Genomic DNA, 19,409 nt, shown 5'->3' with positions numbered 1-19,409 from the left:
CATTAGGTTTTGGGGGGTGTTTCTCTGCTAAGGGCACAGGACTACTTCACTGCATCAATGGGAGAATGGATGGAGCCATGTACTGTAAAATCCTGAGTGACAACCTCCTTCCCTCTGCCAGGACATTAAAAATGGGTCGTGGCTGGGTCTTCCAGCAAGACAATGACCCAAAACATACAGCCAAGGCAACAAAGGAGTGAGTCAAAAAGAACAACATTAAGGTCATGGAGTGGCCTAGCCAGTCTTCAGACCTTAATCCCATAGAAAACTTATGGAGGGAGTTGAAGCTCCAAGCTGCCAAGCAAAAGCCTCAAAATCTTAAAGATTTAGAGATGATCTGCAAAGAGGAGTGGACCAAAATTCCTCCTGACATGTGCGCAAACCTCATCATCAGCTACAAAAAAAGTCTGATTGCTGTGCTTGCCAACAAGGGTTTTGCCACCAAGTATTAAGTCTTGTTTGCCAGAGGGATCAAATACTTATTTCTCACTGTAATCACTTTAATTTGTGATATTCGCTCTCACAATGTTAAAATTAACCTACCCTTAAAATTATAGACTGTTCATGTCTTTGTCAGTGAGCAAACTTGCAAAATCAGCAAGGGATCAAATACGTATTTCCCCACTGTACTTGTCAAATAAAACAAGGGCTGGAATAGGGCTGAAACCACCAGACACGCCCAAAGGACTCTTAAGGCCTAATTTGCATACATCATGGGGAATGTTATAACTTTACAGCCACTCTGGATTTCCGGTTTCCACAATTTTCTGCTGTGAGCAGTGGATTTCAATCTTCTTCTGCACATACAGTACATCTGTCCATATGCATGTCAAAAAAGGAAAGAAGAACAGAGTTTGGGCTGAAACACTTTAAAGGGCTGGATACGCCTATTGGACAATTAAGGCCCAATTTGCATATAGTATAGGGGGTATTGTAACCTTACAGTGCTTCTAGGGACAAAGGGTTATATGTCTAGAATAGTATTTACGTGTGCTACAGCATTATGGAAATACCGTAGTTTATTGGGGTAATAACTGCTGTTTCCTTTTAATGCATACCTCCAATGGAAAAAAAAAATTAGCTCCTAGAAGCACTTGACTTTTGTGGAAAAGGAGTTCTTCCCTTGAAAACATCAATGTTCATGCTGACGATCCCTTCTTTCAAACCCACTAACTAAACTATGATTGCCTGCCATGTAACAGATGCAGTGGCCCTGCAGCGCGGTCACGGTCATTGTATCTACAGACCTCTAAGATCACATTGTACATTTCACACTGCATAGACTTCCTACTTGAATCAGTACACATAGGTAAGGAAAGTGGCAGGGGTCAATTTTTGGAAATTAATAGTTAATCGATGGAAATTACCCTTTAATAACATTAATACATTTTTGAAAACTGAACATATAAATTAAATTAACTCCATTAATAAACACATGTCAATATTATTACATACACATACTGTAGCAATGTTAGGGGAGGGGGTTTATTAACATGTTGACGTTGTACCATGTAAGACGGGATATTAAATCATGGATCCCACTGATGCCCTAAATGAAAGCAACGTGGCACTTAGTTTATGGCCTAACCCCCTTCAGCATTGACCTGTCTCTTATTTTATTTCTGTAGACCACAATTAAAATTAATAAAATTCCCATGGGACAAACACTTGGGACCCATACTTTGTGGGCACAAATAGTGTAGCAATGTTTTTTGGAAAAGTTACGAAGAACAAGAGAAAATGTCTGTACATCTACAAAGTGTAAAGTTTTCCTGGATGACCAATATCAGATGGTCAAGGAAATGTATCTTCTTGTGATACTCAGACAAAGTCAACAGGTGTCCTCCCCCTCTCTGTCAATGACATACTGAAGGGGGCTGGCCATCAGGCTCAGTTTATTAACTACGCCAGCCCCCTTTTCAATAAACTGACGTGGACAGTCAGCCACCTTAATCACAATAAAGTGTGTCAGAAAATCCCGAGAAGTTGCATTCCTAGGACAACGCTGGCTATAAACCGGCCATCGTTGAAGTTTTTAATATGTACCTACAAAATTATATATATATATATACACATATACACATACACACACACACACACATACACAATTTTTTTTTTTATTTGAGAACAAGTCAAAAACTATTTAAAGTTGTTGGACAAACCCAATAAAAGCCATACAATTATTGCAATAATATTTTTAAGTAATATTTGTTAAGTTTTTTTGCCTGTTTATTTTAGACATTACCTCATCTTCGGTTTTCTCCAGGGGAATCACTGAAAATACTGAAGAATCCTTTTTGGCATCAGTTGGAGAAGCAACTGGAGACCAACCAATGGGAGAGTCCAGGTTTAAAGGAGATTTGGTCGGCGAGGAGCCAGAACTGAGCGACTGAGACCTTTTAACCACCGATGTTACAGAAGATGGAAAAGAATTAGAGTGTGAACTTAGAAATGGTCTTGGAGTAACAAAGTTGCTTAATTTTGGCAAAGTTAATGGAGGGTTCTGGCTTGTAGGAGAGATCAAGGATTGCACAGTTTTACTTGAAGATGTAGTAGAAATTACTTCGGGCTTCCATTCATTTTGCAAAAGCAGAGATGGTTTCTCAGAAGAGAAGAGCGTAGGCACATTCCTGGTTTCCAAAAGTTTTTGTTCCAGCATTGTAACATCCAGCCTTTTTTCTTCATGACCCAAAGACTTATCTCGAGAAGACAAATCATTTGAAAAATCTCTTTGTATAGAATAATTTTCAGTGGAAGTTTGTGAGACATGGGCATGGTGTGTTTCAGAACTGGATCCAAGGCTACCATTTTTAATTTCACTATATATTTCCGGTAATGTTGGCTTGTCTTCGGGCAATTTCTCCTCCATTTGAGGAGGAAAATTTAGTACATTCACTCTAGAAGGAAGCGGTCTGAAAGTCACCGAATTAGCCTCATTTCCTAGGTCTCTAATTTTAACAGTACTGCTTGATGGATTTGCAGAAGCTTTTGTCTTGGCGATAGCTGACGTTACGTACATGCTTGAAGCTCTCCTTTGCATCTGTAGGTAGAAAGAACTTGGACCTTTCACTGGGCTAGGAGGTTTTGGCTTTGGTTTGACCTCAGGAGGACATGGTTTATCCGATGACAGAACATGGGCAGAAGATAAACTTCTTGAAAGTGCAAAATGTACTTTCCGACTTTGGTCAGCAGTACTTTTAGAAACCAGTGTGTTGACGTTTGATCCTTGTGGTGATAGATCTCCATTTTTAACCACTGGCGATGGTTCATTTTTTTCATATGCCTGACCATAATGAGGCTCTATATTGCTATGTGTAATAGTGTGGCTGGTTTCATATTCATTCATTGATGGATATACAGGTTTCCCAGCGTCTTGTGAACCTTCACGACCGACATACCTTTCTACGTCGAACGATCTTTGGGGTATAATTTTGTAAGTAGTCATTCCAACCTTGGGGAGATAGTCCCTTGTGATCTCATTGGAAGGCTTAGGCTTTGGATCAGAATGCTGTCGATATAGATGAAATGTTTGTGAGTAGGAACTTTCCTCCATGTCCTCCTGGACACTTACAGTCTGAGTTTGGACACTTTCACTAACATTATGGACAAGTTCATGTTCTTTTTCCCTTAGAAGCACCTGATGGTCAGGAATTTGTGCCAGAGTACTTGTATGACCATTGAATTCAAATTGGACTTTATCGGCCAAAGTATAACCCTGAGAATAAGTGACTTCCCTGTCCGTGGTTACCTCCACATCGCTATCAAAATTATGTGTCTGAACGGCTGAATCCTGCATTTTCCCCCTTTCACTAATGGAAGGCTTCAGCTCTGTATCCACATTGCTTTCAGTCAGATTAATGTAGCCACTGTCTTCAATAACCAATTCTGTAGTTTCGAAAGGCTTTTTAGATGGCAGAGTCTCAGAGGCCTGCTCTACTGCTACAACTTTACTCTCAAATATTTCATGATCCTCTAGTTCGTTGGTCGGAGTAGAAGTCCTGTTTTCACTTTCACCTAAGAAAAACAAAACAAAAGCAGTTATAGATTCTCCATCATGTAATGTGCTCAACAGGTTTGCAGACAAAAAGGGTGGACATACCATCTGCAACCTGTCCATATATTCCTAGAAGGGTGTTGAGTTAGGGTCACAAGACCTACGGCCGGTCTGGACATAGTGGTCCACACTTGGACCTTGACTGTTGGACTTAAGACGTGTGACACTGGCCACTTTGGGCAATATTTTTCCTTATAAGCATAATAAAGATAATCACAGAGTGCCCCACTGTTAGGATATCCACTGATCAGCTGTATTTTACGGAGTAACATGCATGTTTTCTTCTGCAGCGGTACAATAAAGTTAATATATAAAGTTAAATTAAATCAATGGAGTGCATAGAAAGGTTAGGTCTTCTACACAAAGAGTCCACAGGCAACATGGTGACCCAGTGGTTAGAACTACAGCCTTGCAGTGCTGGGGTCCTGAGTTCAAGCCCCGCCAAGGACAACATCTGCAAGGAGACTGCATGTTCTCCCCGTGTTTGCTTGGGTTTCCTTCGGATTCTCCGGTTTCCTCCCACACTCCGAAGACCTACTGATAGGGAATTCAGATTGTGAGCCCCAATGGGGACAGTGATGATAATGTCTGTAACGTGCTGTGGAATTAATAGCGTAATTTAAATAATTTAAATTAAAAAAAAATACTATACTTTATCTCGTACATCTTACTCATTTTCGGGGGGTTTTGTTTTAGTTTTTTGGACTTTGTAAATATTTTTACATAGCCTTCCACGGGCAGTTGCCTGAATAATCGGGAACCTTTCCTGCTCTGCCCTTATCTATTTATACGTCTGCTGACACATAGTGAGGTGAACTACAAGAGTTAGGTACAGCAGAGATTGGGGTACACCTTGTTGTGGTGGGATGGCATTTATACTTTTTTAATCAAAACACTTTTAACTAAGTGCCCTTGTATTATTACTAGTTATTTACTTACGACAGGGTATTTGCTCATTTTTTTTTCAATCTTAGGTTCTGTCTGTTGGCCACAGTGTAAATGCGCGCCTATGCACTGCACTTATACCAACATATGCTCCAGCTCAATTTTTTTTTGTTTGCTCATCTTGTACTTGTAGTCATTACAGCCAAAGTTGGGAGGTCTGGAGACTAGTTTCAATTTTCTCAGAATGTCCAAATAAGTTATTTGGGTTTTGCCAACTAGACAACTCCTTCAAGTAAACTTTTTTTTAACCAGACATACACTTTAGCTTAAATGGAATACCCCTTTAAATCAGTAAGCGCAGAATGTCTCCACACTTTTATACTCAATTACATTTAATTTATGTAGGAATCCGAGTGTGATTAATTCGTACTGGAAGAAGCAAAAAAAAAAAACAAACAAACTTGGATATCGTTTCTGCAGCATGAGAAATATAGCCATAATGTGCACAATGCCAGTCACTACTGCATATATCACAGTGTGCTGGGACTTCACAACAATATAATACTGTGTCTTATAAGGCTTAATATTCTGTTGTGTGGCTGAGCCTTTCGCCACATAGAAGGGGAATAAGGAAACAAAGCGAGAATCCAATTTTCCATACGTCACCACGGAGGTGTCAGAGGAGGCTCTCTGGTCATGCATATCGTACATAACTCATGGAAAGTAAACTTGGAACGTTTACATTAAGTCACGTAAAAAATGGCAGGTCTGAGAGCTGGAATAACAACTTCATACAGTTTCCTTGCATTTTATAGGAGACGATTGCTAGCGAGTGCTGGAGTTTAGAAAAGGCAGAATCAAATTGGAAATACGGACGCTGCCTTCCCAATGACATCAAATGTCTCACCAATCCAATGTCATCATAGTTGGCCACGATTGCGTGAAAATTTATTAAAAGCGGAGACTTTTTACTTTTACTTGAGTGGATGTATCATTTTTTTACAATTGTGTTTCAATTAAAAATGTTGCACCATTTGGATTTTACAGATTTTTTTTTTTGTGGTTTCCTGCACACCCAATTTTGATGTGGTGTGTGGTTGTAAATCAGCGGAGGGGAGCACACACAAAAAAAAAAAAAGAGAACAAAGATTTAAGCTGGCCATACATATTAGATGAGAGTCAGTAGAACGTTGCTTTGGCTGATCGTTCGGCCGACAGCCATCTCCACCGATTCTCCCATACATAGGAGCGATCTCACAGCCAAACGCACCTATGAGAAAGCAGCCGACTGACACGTCACCCGGCGGCTTATATCAGGAAGAACAATAAGGTCGGCAATCCAAAATCAGGCATGTCTGACATCTCGACATCTTTCCATCAGTCGTCCGGTGCCCCCAAGAACCACTCAATATCAGCAGGTCCAGCCGACATTAGTTTAATTTGTATGGGCCTCAATTGCAAAAATTATTTTTTTTTAGCTCAAAAGTCATGCATTTAACGGAGGAAAAAAAATGGTTTACAAAAATGTGAACAACCCCTTTTAATGATAGAAACTAAACCAAATTTTGTTTTAGAGGTTTTCCAGCCTCAAATAATGGTGATCTATACTTAGGATAGGTAATCAATAATGTACCGGTAAGGTTCTAGCACAAAGCACCCACGCTATCAGCTGTTTGATGTAAACAGTGGATGGAGCCGGGACACAACAGCCCCATCTACTATGTGGTGGCCTTTTTCAGGTGCTACACGTCCTAATAAAGTGAATAGGATCCTTGGTACTGTACCACTACAGCTGTGCTCCATAAACGGTTTACATTAGACCGTCACCGGAGCTACAAAGCACTGATCATGGTGGTGCCTAGAGTCTGACACCATCGGTTCGGATATTGATGATCGATCCTGTGGATAGAACGTTAGTTTCTTAAAGCAGTTGTACCAAGTATATAAGTCACACCTATCTATAGGATAGGCAATCACATATTTACTGCTGGGTGTCCTACCGAAGAGACCTCAAACCGATCTCGAGAATGTGACTCTGCCTAGCCCTGTTTGCATGGAGCAGCGTTCACGCAGCTCCATTTGACTTGACAAGTGTTGTCCTTTACCATTTCCATTGCCGAGTGGTGGTACACATACTCAACCTCTGCTCCATTCTTGGAATCAGTATGGATCCAACGTTAAACCCCTAGCAATAAATAAGTTAATAACTTATAAACTTGCTACAACCACTTTAAACCTAAAAAAAAAATCCCTTTAACTTATACGAAATGTGGTCAGAGATGAGAACCGAGACATTACCAAACACCACAGTATATGAGATCAATCCTGGCTGTCCTGTATACTCACCAATCTTATCATATTCCAGTGTTGTATTTTCAGCAGCAGCTTCATCTTTAATAAAAAGACTTGACCTGCGAGACATTGTGATATCAATTGTAGTACAAAAAAATAATTGGTTAAAAACAAAAACAATAAAACCATAACAATTATTGCAGTTTACGACAGTGTTGTTTTTTCCCAGATGGGAACCCTCCTGGGCAAGGAGGCGATGGGCCTGAGGAGTTGTCCTCTGGAATCCTGTGGTCTGGTAACTTGGGTTTTGATTCATGCATGAAGACATCATGAGCCATAGGGGTACAATCCTCATGATTCAAGGGTGCATGGAGTTATTTGGGGGTTTGGCTTAGAAGGCTTAATATTAAAAGGCAAAGCATACCACCCATAAGTTTCCACTCTAGACTTTTCTCACAGATAATAAGTCCAACCTAAAATTAGCTACTATATCTATGGGCTGTCTGATAAGGCTACTAATGCTCATCTCCTACTGTGGCCGGTGGGCTCAATAACAAGACCTAGAATATGGCCCCCTCCAATGGAAGTGAGGCAACCCTGAGCTGCTCCCCACTCCCTACCCCCATCTTCTCGTTTCCATATTAACTAATAATTTGGTAGTTGCACCCGTGCTGTACAGTTGTGGATGTCTTACGGTGACCCCCTAAACCAGTTTCAATGAATGCCATGTTTGCACACATCACCGTTTCGTCTCTGCACGTTCTACCATTTTGCTGCCGCAGAGTACCTGGCAAGACCTTTATCTAGCTCAGTGCCTTTGCAAAAAATAGTAATAGATAGATCAGATCTGACGGCACTCAGACCAAAAACAGTAATGCAACTTGGACCAATTTCCTCGTATGAGAAAATCACTACAGTGTGCCTGAGCCCTAAGGATGGGTAAATTTACCACAATTTTAATTTGGCAAATTAGCTTGAATTTAGCCAGGAATTTCAACTCTCATCAAAATTTATTTAATGCAAAATAATGTATATAAGGCCACATAATAAAGGGAAGTTTCGAAAAAAAAATTAGATTACCCAACCAAACAAAATTAATAAAGGGGATGGGGGAACTACAATACCCAGAAATGTCTAGAAAAAAGACGACTGAGGGGCGATCTAATAACCATGTATAAGTATATACGTGGACAATACAAATATCTCTCCGAGGATCTGTTTATACCAAGGAAGGTGACGGTCACAGGGGGCATTCTCTGCGTCTGGAGGAGAGAAGGTTTTTCCACCAACATAGTAGAGGATTCTTTACTGTTAGGGCAGTGAGAATCTGGAATTCCTTGCCTAATGAGGTGGTGATGGTGAACTTGGTCGAGAGGTTCAAGAGAAGCCTGGATGTCTTCCTGGAGCAAACAATATTGTATCTTACAGTTATTAGGTTCTTTAGAAGGACGAAGATCTGGGGATTTATTCTGACGGAATATAGGCCGAACTGGATGGACAAATGTCTTTTTTCGGCCTTGCTCTCTATGTTACCAGGCCCAGGCATGACATTTTGGGGACCATAGACTACAAAGATACAACAAAGGTACAAACTGGACCAACAAAGTCAACCGTATTGGAGTGGGGCTGTGGCACAATAGATTAGGGCCAGGTAAGTATAATGTTTTTATTTATTTATTTTTTTAGACCTTTCTATAATCTGGCAGACCGCCATTTGGCTTGATATGACCCAGCGAATAGCAAAAAAAAAATGATATGGATTCTGATATGATGCTTACGTTCCATAGGCGCTGACATCATCCTGTGTAATCTTAGAAATCTCCTCTACATCAGAAAGCACAGAAGAATTGTGTGCGTCACAAGCCGCTCTCTTATCCACAACTGCAGTCTTGGCGTCGGAACGTTCTTCAGTAGAAGATAAACTCATTTCTTCTTTGGCAGAACCATTGACATTTTCCTTCAAGATGGAATCTGTTTCGTTCTTGAGAGAGACGCTCAATTCCTCTCTCTCCTCAATCTCTTGAAGTTCTGGTGCGGAGATCAAATGCACTGCAATCGATAGGTAAAAAAAAAGGAAAAAAAAAGAACCACCATTTACTCTTTTATAGTAAGGAATATTTTAGTATCAATTTTCCATCTGTGAAAACGATGCAAATTTTTGGTGGATAGATAAGAATTTGGCAAAATTTATATAGTTTGTCAACACTTTGCAAATATCATTCTGGGAGATATAAGACATTACTGTGCAGGACAGTTATAGGCAACAATATTACTGAGGATATGGAAACCATGAACAAAACAAAGCTATATTAGCCCATGTGGAGCTCCTTTAATGAGCCAATGTCACAAGATGCCCATAATTAAAGGGAAACCGTTAGCAGGCTTGACTGTACAAAACCGCTGGCCGGGATAGGAGAGCAGGAGGCTGGAGTGTGCAGCGGATACAGATGCAGAGGAAGTCATGGGCCCCAAATTCATCATTTGACTTTTCTTTTTTGTCCTGTGTTTGTTGCAGTATTTTACAAGTTGTTCCAATTGGCGCAATGAATCGATTTTCGCCATAACATTTTTTAATAAATATATTACCTTTTTTGTGCCTTTTTGAAAACAACACTCGTATAATACTTTAAAATGTCACATGATGGTCTTTAACTGTGGCAAAAAATCCACCAAGAACTTTACTCCAGCCATGGACTGGAGTGAGCCGAGCCCCCCCCCCCAAAAAAAAGTGACATTTTAAAAAGTCTAATCTCATGAATCTGTCTAAAACATCTGAAGAAGCCAAGTTGTCGAGGACAAAAAAAAAAAAAGACATAAGAAACTTTCACCAGTTTGAGCACGTCTGGAGGCATGTATTTTTCCACCTATATGCTTACGATTGGTCAATGTCATGCAGAGACATGTAATGGCGCCCAGTTTGCTCTCATCACTGCAGAGCTGTGTGGAATTACAAAATGCCTGGGAGTAGAGCAGAGAGGAGCTTAATTACTAACACTTCTTCAGGTTTCATCTCATAGAAGCCAGTGGTGGGAGAGGCAGAACAGCAGAGCTAAGCTTCAAATCATTACAAACGATTCAAGCAGCTGTCCTCTCGCATCACGGTCAGCTCTGCTGTCCTGCAAAGTGTTAGTAATCATACTCCTCTCCCCTGTGCTGTGATCCTACCATTTTGTAATCACACACAGCTCTGCAGTGAGATCAGACTGTCATTACAGGTCTCATATAGGAGGAAACCTGTTCAAAGCTTTCCTGGGGGCGTGTTCTTTTCCCCTGCATGATGCCACCTGCTTTTGATTGGTCAACCTCATGCAGAAGAAAAAGTACACGCCCCCAGAGACAAATCTATGGAAACACTTAACTAAACTAGAACCCAAATTATAACTTACACTTTAAAAGAGAAGAGAAATGAAAAAATAACTACGTTTTACACAGCTCTTCAGCCCATATTCTATTAAGTGACCATGATGTTGTACTGAGAACACGACTATTTGCTTCATAGTTAAAAAGGCACAAAATATCACCCAAAAGGTTATTTGCTCTTTCAAGAATATACAGATTGCTGGATTGTAAAAAAAAAAAATAATAATCATAAAGATAATTTTAGATCCGCACCACATTGTCCTTGAAGTATATGTTTCAGACGCAGAAGTGACAAAATAAGACCCTTCGACTGCATCCTAGCCACAATGTTTATTTTCATTCCTACCTTCTTGACAGATGTACATTGTTTTTATGTTTTCTTTTTGTAGAAGTAGCTGTATGGTTTGTTTTGGTTTATTTGTGTTTATTTTTTGCAGGCCAGGTTGTATTTTTTTTTTTTTTTAGACACTGTTTTGGGATGCATGTAATGTATTGAATGACAGCAATTCCACAATTTTTGCAGGGTTGCTTCTACGGCATTTACCATGTAATACAAACAGAATGATATTTTATTCTATAGTTCCGTCTACTAGCAACTGAACCACTTTTATAACAGGGTTTTTTATGGTTTATAGTTTTTTGCCTTATGCAAAAGTAGTAAGACATTGCAGTTTCTAATTAGGTTTTCTTAGCGACTACAACAAATGGATATATTATACTTTTACACTCTCTAGGGTTAAAAAATAAAACTAAAATAAACTTGCCTGTCTGAACCCATCCTGATCCTAAAACTATTCAACATAGTGTGTTTTCCTCCTGGAAATATAATTTGACTGCATTTCCCATAGACTCCAGCAGGTGTCGCTAGAGCTCTGCGTGAACTATCAAAGGGCTAAAACAATGACGCGGTATTACCCATCAAGAACGTTTCAGCATAGAAAATCAGGTTATAGGGTTTTTTTTATATATTTTTTTTCAATTGTAAACCCTTAAAACATTTGTTCATATCTTTTGCTTTAACTTGAAACAGAAAAAAAAATTAAACTACTAGACTTTTGTTGCAGAACAAAAATAGTTCTACTAATGCTCCCCCTAGTGGTTAGAAAATCATATTGCAAGTCTCACGAAAACTTGGTAACATTAACATCATCTATAAGACAGGTATAAATTATTGATGCATTTCAGGTAATCTTAGGCACACATCTACATATGTTGATATCCTGTGTATTTGCTTCAAAATCCTCAGATAAATTTATGCCAGCAGGCTTTTCCGTCTAGTCTTGAAGTAGCTCAGGTTCCTAAAATAAGAAAACTTATTTAAAACAAGTGCAAAAAAAATAACAAAATTATACCTGGGGATGTCTCATGAAGATTATGATCATCGTCATCAGAAACGCTCTTGTGGTTTATTTCTTCTGAAAATCCTGTTGGGAATAGAAATAACCCTGTTATAGAATAATATATTTATTTCTAAGTGCACATGCCTGGATACAAACTGCAGAGGTCTGAAGAAGCATCATTAGCTTAGGCTACTATTCTACATGTCACAGGTTTACAGTGAGAGAGGGGGGCCAGACGACCGCAACTTCTGATTTCACGTACTCCTGTATTGATTAGAAGCACCTCTCATTCATACTAAACAGTGGTGGGGTTAATCTGTCCAGTTTGGAGTCTGAGGCTTTCTGCTTCGATGATCTCAGCTGTTCAGTGTTGGCCACTCCTCTCTAAATATAAATATATATATATATATATATATATATATATATATATATATATATATATATATATATATATATATATACACACACACACACACACACACACACATACACTCGCCTTTGGCACTTTGGCAATCTGAATTGCCAGTGTTAGTCTTCCACTGCCTGGTGTGGAGTGGAGGAGTCAGTTGTTGGTAGAGGCGTTTGGAGTGTTGATCTGTGACGTTGCTTGGTGTTTCGGCTGTGTGTAAATCCTCAGCCTCTCCTATTTGGTTTACCTCCCTTTTCTCCCTGGTGTAATCCAGGTGGCGATAGCTAGGGCGCCCCTAGTGGTAGGTACAGGGAAGAGTTGTGACACTTTCTCCCCTATACTTCACACTTCAGCCCTGCATGCTTGTTATAACTTCAAACAAATTGGGGCCACGTGAACAGGAACTCAGTTCACTGGTATGTATGATTTTGGAGGATAGGAGGAATCCAAAGAACCAGAAGAAAACAAGTGTCCATACTAAAAGTTAAATAAAGGGCTGTAAGGCAACAGGTAGTAAGCGGAGGCCACTGTGCTCCCTATGAGCATAATCACAAGCCCAACAAGAAATGAGCCCTACAGAAAATGACTCCAAGCTGGACTTGTGCCTATATACAGCAGCCCATCTGATCACACCGAGCTTCAGTGTAAAGCATTACGGAAGGTTTCCAGTGAGAACAGAATATTGTACAACCAACCAATCAGAGACACAGAAGGCGATCAGGTCACTGCCACATATCCAGAGAGGAGTGGCACAAGATCGCCACTCTTTAAAAAAAAAAAATTGTAAGGGGATGTTTATGCTATATGTGCCTATAGGTGGCCACCTAGTGGTCATCATGTAAACTGCAGTCGGATTATATGCTGCATTGAGTTAGTAGAGGTAAAGGTGGGCACATCAGCTTTAGTAAGTGGGGACTTTGCTTTGTGTTTTTTTTTCTTTTTTTTTTACATATCAAGTGGGATCCCAAACTATGAATATTACCCATGATATTACGGTTTTCGTCACCGATGTCTGATGGCGTTATTGCAGGTGGTGATGGCGGCAGCGGGGCTTTCCTCTTTGTCCTCCTCAGGGAGGAATTAAAGGACGACGATGATGATGTCGTCCCGCTGTGCTGAAAAGAGCCGGTTCTAGACCTGTCAAATCTTCCCAGTGCCTGGAAGGAAAGGAAACCAATAGGGTTAGATGATGTATACTATTATTTGGATTGTCCCATTACATGCAACATGGATGGAGGCTCCAAGTATTGTATTGTCTTTAAAGTGTAGTCAAAACATGAACATTTGTTTTTTTTCACAGATTGTGATTGAAAAAAAAACAAAAACTGTAAACTTGCAATTTTACCACTAACCACTATTTTAGACTCAGATTTCCTGTCCTTTCAAAAAGTGTTTTCAGCAGTCTCCTTATCACAGACCTGATTACAATGACATAACACCTCTATTCACAGCTGATAAAGGACTAAACACAACAGTTGCTGTCATGTCTGACCTTGCTCGCCCTTCCTTCACAATCACCTTTGCACACGCTCATTAGATGCAACAATATTAAATATAGGAATCTGACCATTGCTGAAGGTACACGTATGAATGTTCTAGAATTTCCGTGTATAAGTATCTCCAAACGTTGTAAAACATAAATATAAAACAAAAACCTGATTTAAACTATAGGCAATTTTCTCAAGACACATTCCATTTAAAAAGACATTTGTGATGAATTAAAGTAACAAATTAATGAAGTTACCTTTTACTTTAAGTGAAGGTCTCATGTAATTCATATTAGTTGTACTAACAAAATAGTTCTTGTACTTTCAGACAATCTCATCTCATGTGATACATGATGTGATAAAGACAATCTGCAAACTTGATTGACAAATTATGTTATCTTATCCCCCTTCCCTCTGATCTTAAAAATAAAAATCAGGGCAGGCAAGACATACACAATGACTAACATAATGCTGGGACATGAAGGGAAGTTCCAGCTCTTATAATGCTGGTAGAATGCTGATGGAGGACCATTCACTGAAAAATCAGCACGCCTCAAAAATCAGCACGGTTCCTAGATCTGTAAATCAAAAGCAGTTTTATCTTGTGGGGAATGAGGACAGCAAGACAATGCGGTTCTACAGGCTGTTGAGAGGACAGGTGCAATTAAATGAGTGATAATAATGTATGAATTATTATTTTTAAATGTTGTAGTATTTGTTTATTTGTTTTTTACTTTAAAATCTGTCTTGCAGGGGCTGTCATATTGTGAGTGCGCATTATGGCAGCTGTAAGAAAAAAAAAGATTTAATGGTCAGAAAGGAGTCCACATACTAAGACTTCATTCACACGACCGTATTTTTCATGGATAGAACATGCAGCCACTATAGTTTATGGGAATCATTACTGTCCCCAAAAGAAAAAACAGACATCCATTCTTTTTCTAATTTGTGGATCAATCGACTTATTCTAGTTAATGAGTGTCTAAAACAGACAGATGCCATCCATGCGTCATCCAAGTTCTGGTTTTTTTTTGGAGGGGGGGGGTTGTTAATATTTACTGGGTAGGAGATGCTTGGCTTTTTTTTTTTTTTTTTTTTTTGCATAAGCGCCAAAAAAAAAAAAATTTAAAAAAAAAAGGGTGCCACAGCAATTGTAAAAATATGTACAGACCAAAACCAGATAAAAATCAGATCCAGCCCACTGATGAAAAACCAGTCTGTTTTTTCTCATATGCACAGAAAAAAAAAATATTTGGATAATATTTAATTCAGCCCTCTGCTCCAGAGACCAGGGAGTGGCAGAGGACTGGATACAGAACTGTAGCTGTGTGACAGCAGGAAACTTAGGCTGTGCTCACACAGTAAAGCTATGGTACAGTTTTTGGCAGGGTTTTTATTTTTTTATTATTTTCTTTTCCCGGAGGAGAGGAGGTAAGGGAGGGGGTTATAAGCCAAAACCAGTAGTGGAAGGCAACAGAAATGGGTGTTTAAAAAAATAAACAAATATGAATATAATGTATATTTTTTTTCATAATTATTTAATTTATTAATTTATATTTCAAAAAAATCTAAAAACAAATATATAAATCCAATAAATATGTACATGTTATATATTTAGAAATTTGTTATATTTTGCAGCATATTAAAACATTTATAGGTAAATGTGAAAAAAAAATTATATATATATATATATATATATATATATATATATATATACATATATATATACACACACACATATATATATATATATATATATATATATATATATATATATATATATATATATATATATTAGTACAGTGGGGTCCTCTCTCTCCTGTAGAGTGTAAGCTCTTATGGTCAGCGGAGTTCTCTCTTCTGTAGTGAGTAAGCTCTTATGGTCAGTGGGGTTCTCTCTCCTGTAGTGAGTAAGCTCTTATGGTCAGCAGAGTCCTCTCTCTTCTGTAGAGAGTTAGCTCTTATGGTCAGCGGGGTCCTCTCTTCTGTAGAGAGTAAGCTCTTATGGTCAGCGGAGGTCTCTCTCCTGTAGAGTGTAAGCTCTTATGGTCAGTGGAGTCCTCTCTTCTGTAGAGAGTAAGCTCTTATGGTCAGCGGAGTTCTCTCTCCTGTAGAGAGTAAGCTCTTATGGTCAGCGGAGTTCTCTCTCCTGCAGAGAGTAAGCTCTTATGGTCAGCGGAGGTCTCTCTCCTGTACAAAGTAAGCTCTTATGGTCAGCGGGGTCCTCTCTCTCCTGTACAGAGTAAGCTCTTATGGTCAGTGGAGTCCTCTCTCTCCTGTAGAGAGTAAGCTCTTATGGTCAGTGGGGTGCTGTCTCTCTCTCCTGTAAAGTGTAAGCTTGTCTGACCAGCAGAGTCCTCTCTCTCTTCTGTAGAGAGTAAGCTCTTATGGTCAGCGGAGTTCTCTCTCCTGTAGAGAGTAAGCTCTTATGGTCAGTGGAGTCCTCTCTCTCCTGTAGAGAGTAAGCTCTTATGGTCAGTGGGGTCCTCTCTCTCTCCTGTAGAGAGTAAGCTCTTATGGTCAGCGGAGGTCTCTCTCCTGTACAGAGTAAGCTCTTATGGTCAGTGGAGTCCTCTCTCTCCTGTAGAGAGTAAGCTCTTATGGTCAGTGGGGTCCTGTCTCGCTCTCCTGTAAAGTGTAAGCTTGTCTGACCAGCAGAGTCCTCTCTCTCTTCTGTGCAGTGTACGTTCTTATGGTCAGTGAGGTCCTCTCTCTCTTTCTCACCCACTTGTATATTCAGCACAATTACAAACTTTGCAGTTTATATATATTATATGTATATTATAAAAACATATAAATGTACAATTTTTTTTTTTTGCCTTTACTTTATAAATAAATGACTTGTTCACATATTTAGGTTTTTTTTGTTTTGTTTTGTTTTTTTTTTTAAGTAAACATATAGGAATGACATACCTTTTCTGAATAATCGGTGCTGACAGATTTTACAACACAGGACGAGGTTCGGATCTGCCCCCGGGGTATGTCGCTGGAGCCGTTGTGAGGCGGGTACATGGGCGGCAGCGGAGCCCTCCGCTTCTTTGGTACATCAGAAGGCATCGTGCTGGAATCATAAGACTTGGTGACTGTATTCGCTCGCATCATATGTTGTGCCCTTGGCTTATTGAGCAGCGGTGTGGAAGGGGCACTAGAGGTCTGCACCAGATACAGGAAAAAGGGAAAATAAAAAACAGTGGAAAGAGGAGGATTTAGTAACAATGGAGCACAGAACAAGCAACGCCAATCAGTCAGTTTTGTCAAAAATATATCCTGGCAAGAAAAAAAAGTCATTTCATTTGTAAAGTCTTCTGGTTTTAACACCTTTTCCACCCAGCTTGTTTTGTTTTATTCCTCCGTTATTCCTCCAGAAAATGTTTTAGTAATGTGACAATTGTCACCCTTCCCATCAGTCCAAGTACCACAGATAGAATAAGATTGCATAGCGACATCCTATCACTATTGGTAATGTTCATTATTATTATTATTATTATTATTTATTTATATAGCACCATTGGTTCCATGGTGCTGTACATGACAAGGGATTACATACAAATTACAGATAGCACTTACAGTAAGCAAACTAACAATTACAGACTGATAAAGAGGGGCGAGGACCCTGCCCTTGAGGGCTTACATTCTACAGGATTATGGGGAAGGAGACAATAGGTTGAGGGTTGCAGGAGCTCCGGCTCTGGTGAGGCGGTAGCTTCGGTAGTGATGAGGAGGCAGCGGGGTCAGTGCAGGCTGTAGGCTTTCCTGAAGAGATGGGTTTTCAGGTTCCGTCTGAAGGATCCGAATGTGGTTGCTAGTCGGACGTGTTGGGACAAAGAATTACAGGGGATGGGTGATATTCGGGAGAAGTCTTGGAGGCGGTTGGATGAGGAGCGAATAAGTGTGGAGGAGAGAAGGAGGTCTTGGGAGGACCAGAGATTACGTGAGGGAAGATATCGGGAGATTAGTTCAGAGATATATGGAGGAGACAGGTTATGGATGGCTTTGTAGGTCAGTATTAGTAATTTGAACTGGATACCCTGAGGGAATGGGAGCCAGTGAAGAGATTTGCAGAGGGGGGAAGAGGAGGAGTAGCGAGGAGAGAGATGAATTAGTCGGGCAGCAGAGTTAAGGATGGACTGGAGAGGTGCAAGGGTGTTAGCAGGGAGGCTGCAGAAAAGGATGTTGCAGTAGTCAAGGCGGGAGATGATGAGGGCATGCACAAGCATTTTAGTAGATTGACAGTTGAGGAAAGGACGGATTCTGGAGATATTTTTGAGCTGGAGGCGACAGGAGGTGGAAAGAGCTTGGATGTGCGGTTTGAAGGACAGAGCAGAGTCGAAGGTTACTCCGAGGCAGCGGACTTCCGGTACGGGGGAAAGCATGATGTCATCGATTGCGATAGATAGGTCAGGTAAGGAAGATCTATGGGATGGAGGAAAGATGAGGAGTTCAGATTTGTCCACATTGAGTTTGAGGAAGCGAGAGGAGAAGGAGGATATGGCTGATAGGCACTCTGGGATTCTGGACAGCAGAGCGGTGACGTCTAGGCCAGAGAGGTAGATCTGAGTGTCATCAGCATAGAGGTGGTACTGGAATCCATGGGACTTTATGAGTTGTCCCAAGCCAAGTGTATAGATTGAGAAGAGTAGGGGTCCTAGAACAGAGCCTTGGGGGACTCCAACAGAGAGAGGGTGGGATGAGGAGGTAGTGTGGAGTGGGTGACGCTGAATGTGCAGTTGGAAAGGTACGAGGAGATCCAGGATAGGGCGAGGTCTTTGATGCCAAAGGAGGAGAGGATCTGTAGTAGGAGGCAGTGGTCAACTGTGTCAAAAGCAGAGGACAGGTCTAGAAGGAGGAGTACAGAGTAATGTCCTTTAGCTTTGGCGGTAAGTAGGTCGTTAGTGACTTTGGTCAGGGCTGTCTCAGTTGAGTGATGGGGGCGGAAACCAGATTGTAGACTGTCAAAGAGCAAGTTAGATGAGAGGTGGGAGGAAAGTTCAGAGTAGACGTGCTGCTCCAGGAGTTTGGAAGCGAATGGGAGCAGTGATATTGGGCGATAGCTGGGCATAGCAGCGGGATCGAGGGTTGGCTTTTTAAGGATAGGCGTGATTGTGGCATGTTTGAAAGCAGAAGGGAAGGTGCCAGAAGTTAGTGATAGGTTGACGAGGTGGGTTAGGGATGGGATAAGTGTGGTGGTGAGGTTGGGGAGGAGGTGGGATGGGATGGGGTCAAGCGCACAGGTGGTGAGGTGCGATTTGGAGAGGAGACAATAAAGCCCCCCTTCAGTGATATTGGATAGGGAGGTTATGGGGTTTGGGTATTGGTCTGGTATACAAAGGGGTTGTGGTGGTTGAACAATGAAGACTTGCCTTGTTTGCCATTAATTCTTCTATTTCCAGGAGGGATAAAAGAGGAAAAGGCACAACCCAAAGTTCCAAAGAAAAATGCTCCTGAATTGTCACCTTGTGTAAAAAAACAAGAATTTCCAAAAAAAAGTGTCAGTTAAGAGGAAAAGCCCTGCTGATCCAGATCCCAACTGATGCAGGTAGTTAGCTCCGATCCAAACTCGTTAGATACTTTATTCCAGAGCT

At 40.4% G+C, this 19,409-nt stretch overlaps 1 protein-coding gene across 10 annotated transcripts in view; it reads right to left on the bottom strand.

The window, feature by feature from the left end:
* COBLL1 (cordon-bleu WH2 repeat protein like 1) overlaps positions 1-19,409 on the bottom strand; it is a 116,486-nt gene that overhangs the window by 11,539 nt on the left and 85,538 nt on the right. For 5 of the 10 annotated variants that reach the window (XM_077272808.1, XM_077272810.1, XM_077272809.1 and 2 more), the window contains 6 exons: positions 16,741-16,980; positions 13,323-13,497; positions 11,944-12,015; positions 9,010-9,280; positions 7,286-7,350; positions 2,246-4,014 (listed from right to left, as the gene is read on the bottom strand). In XM_077272808.1, coding sequence (XP_077128923.1) covers positions 2,246-4,014; positions 7,286-7,350; positions 9,010-9,280; positions 11,944-12,015; positions 13,323-13,497; positions 16,741-16,980 — 2,592 coding nt within the window. Of the gene's footprint in view, positions 1-2,245; positions 4,015-7,285; positions 7,351-9,009; positions 9,281-11,943; positions 12,019-13,322; positions 13,498-16,740; positions 16,981-19,409 lie in introns of all 10 variants that reach the window. The other 5 variants (XM_077272804.1, XM_077272811.1, XM_077272814.1 and 2 more) reach the window with 1 other exon arrangement.

This window comes from Ranitomeya variabilis, chromosome 7 (assembly GCF_051348905.1).
Source record: "Ranitomeya variabilis isolate aRanVar5 chromosome 7, aRanVar5.hap1, whole genome shotgun sequence".
Taxonomy (NCBI): Eukaryota; Metazoa; Chordata; class Amphibia; order Anura; family Dendrobatidae; genus Ranitomeya; species Ranitomeya variabilis.
Note: the sequence above shows the minus strand (reverse complement) of the source record. Positions and strands in the feature narration are given on the sequence as shown.